This window comes from Tupaia chinensis, unplaced genomic scaffold, assembly GCF_000334495.1.
Source record: "Tupaia chinensis unplaced genomic scaffold, TupChi_1.0 Scaffold000318_1, whole genome shotgun sequence".
Lineage (NCBI taxonomy): Eukaryota > Metazoa > Chordata > Mammalia > Scandentia > Tupaiidae > Tupaia > Tupaia belangeri.
In genome coordinates, this window is record NW_006159811.1 from 845327 (window position 1) to 847875 (window position 2549).

Here is a 2549-nt window from a genome sequence, read left to right on the forward strand (position 1 = left end):
AGTTTTAAGCCACCGGGTCCGGGACACGAACCGCGGTCGACTACGTGGGAGTCCAGCGACATAGCCATTACGCTAACTGCTGGTTCCCCCCCCAGGATCAGTTTTGAAATTTGGTTTACACATAAACTAAATATGTGTTTGGGTCTTGTCAGGCAAACTCAGTTGGATAAGGCACCGTTGTTGACCTTTAGAGTTTAACAATTTCCTTCAAATAGAAATGTCTGGTCATTCAAATGTGTTCACAGTATTAGAACTTTAATAAAAGAGAAAAATCTTAATTTTTCAGATATGCTTCTTCCGATTTGGTTAACATTTTAAGTAGTAGGACCAGAAGATAGCATAACGGTTATATCGCTTGACTCCCATGTAGTCTACTGTGTTTCAAGTCCCGGACCCGGCAGCTTAAAACTCATGCTGGGGTGCTGGCAGGTGGCGTGGTGGTTAAGGGTGCTGGGCTCCCACATGGCCAGCCTCAGTTTGAATCCTGGACCTGGTGGCTTGCTTGCTCGCTCGCTCTCTCTCTCTCTTTCTCTCTCTCTCTCCCTCCCTCCCTCTCTCCTTCTCCCCCTCCTCCTCTCTGGTCAAGTTAAAATACATAAATAAATAAAGCTAAATAAAAAAATTATTATTTAGGAAAAAAAAACCTCATTCTGGGCACATGTACACCAGTGCCCAAAATCCCAAGAGGAGGGACCAGCAGTTAGCGTAATGGCTATGTTGCGGGACTCCCACGTATTCGACCACGGTTCGAGTCCCGGACCCCGTGGCTTAAACTCACACCGGGCGCGTGTGCGTGCGTGCCCAAGATCCCGCGAGGAGAATGGAGGAGAAGGGATTGCGGCGTGGCCACACCCCCTGGGGGGGGGTTTCCTGCTTTCTGTCTCTCTCTGTCTGTCTGGCGAGCGCACGCGCCCTATAGCAAAAACCTCTCCCAAAAAAAAAAAAATCCCAAGAGGAGAAGGGATCGTGGCATGGTCATCCCCCTCGGGATGATTTCTCGCTTTCTGTCTTTCTTTGTCTCTTCAGTGAGCTCACGTGCTCTATAGCAAAAAATCTCAAAAAAAATTTTAAGTACCATTTCTGTTTAATGAACCATCATTCTACTTTTAAAAAAATCTCGCTATAGTTTTTCTGGCCACAGATACTTTTAAAAAGAAAACGTTTAATTTAGCTGTACTTGCTGACCACATTAACGCAGGTCTTTTGGTTATGAAGTGGCTGTACCCTTCTCTGATGTTTTTTCTCTGCTTTGGGCCTAGGTGTTATATGAACTTCCCACCAACACACAGTGGTGCTTCGATATTCAGTGGTGTCCTCGAAATCCTGCTGTCCTATCAGCTGCTTCCTTTGATGGACGAATCAGTGTTTACTCTATCATGGGAGGGAGCACAGATGGTTTAAGGCAGAAACAAGTTGACAAGGTAATGGGAAGTGTTCAGGTATTTTGACACATGAAAAACATAATGGTACTGCGTGATTTTTTTGAAATTGATAGTACTGACCAACAATGCTGATTAATTGGTAAATTATGATAAAATGTTTTGCATATGACTTGAAAAAAATGTAATATAGTTTGTGTAAGTTAAGATTGTCACTTTTTCTTTTTAAGCTTTCATCATCTTTTGGGAATCTTGATCCCTTTGGCACCGGACAGCCCCTTCCTCCATTACAGATTCCTCAGCAAACTGCTCAGCACAGTATAGTGCTACCGCTGAAGAAGCCCCCCAAGTGGATCCGAAGGCCTGTGGGTGCTTCTTTCTCAGTAGGTAGATTTTAACCTTTCTGGTCCAACCACACAAAGGACTTTTCATAGTAAAGTATTTTTATAGAATAATTTAGGTGAAGGAAGTTTGGATGTGAGATGTATTTTTCTTAGAAACAGTGGAAACCTGTTCTCTTTTTTTCTTTTTTTTAAAATTGTGGCAAAATACCTATAGCATTAAATATATCATTTAAATCATTTTTAAATATACAGTTTGGTGGTATTAATTACATTCACAGTATTGTGTGATCATCACCATCTATTTGCCTCTTTTTTTTTGGAGAGGTTTTTGCTATAGGGCGCGTGCACTTGCCAGAAAGACAGAGAGAGCCATAGAGACAGGAAGCGAGAAATCACCCCCCCAGGGGGAATGGCCATGCCTCAATCCTTTTTCCTCCTTTCTCCTCTTGGGATCTTGGGCACACACGCACACATGCGTGGCATGAGTTTAAGCCACCGGGTCTGGGACTCGAACCGCGGTCGACTACGTGGGAGTCCAGCGACATAGCCATTATGCTAACTGCTGGTCCCATCTGTTTGCCTCTTTTTATAACTTCTCTTTCTTTTCTTCCTTTCCTTTTTTTGGGAGAGGTGTGTGTCTTCTCTCCTCTGTTCCTTCTAGTTTTGTTTTGTTTTGTTTTGTTTAATCATAAAAAACAAGTAACATAAAATTCACCAACTTAACCTTGTAACCATTTCTGAGTGTACAGACAGTAGTGTTAACTGTATGGGACACTGTCGTGCAACAGATCTCTGGAACTTTTTTAGCTTGCACAGCTGAAACTCT

General features: G+C 43.0%; 1 protein-coding gene across 26 annotated transcripts in view; it reads left to right on the forward strand.

Annotated features, from left to right (window-relative positions):
- The window catches only part of SEC31A (SEC31 homolog A, COPII component), a 98446-nt gene that overhangs the window by 41411 nt on the left and 54486 nt on the right, over window positions 1–2549 (forward strand). For all 26 annotated transcript variants that reach the window (XM_027773031.1, XM_027773029.1, XM_006151411.2 and 23 more), the window contains 2 exons: window positions 1260–1421; window positions 1610–1762. In XM_027773031.1, the coding sequence (XP_027628832.1) occupies window positions 1260–1421; window positions 1610–1762 (315 nt within the window). The remainder of the gene's footprint in view (window positions 1–1259; window positions 1422–1609; window positions 1763–2549) is intronic.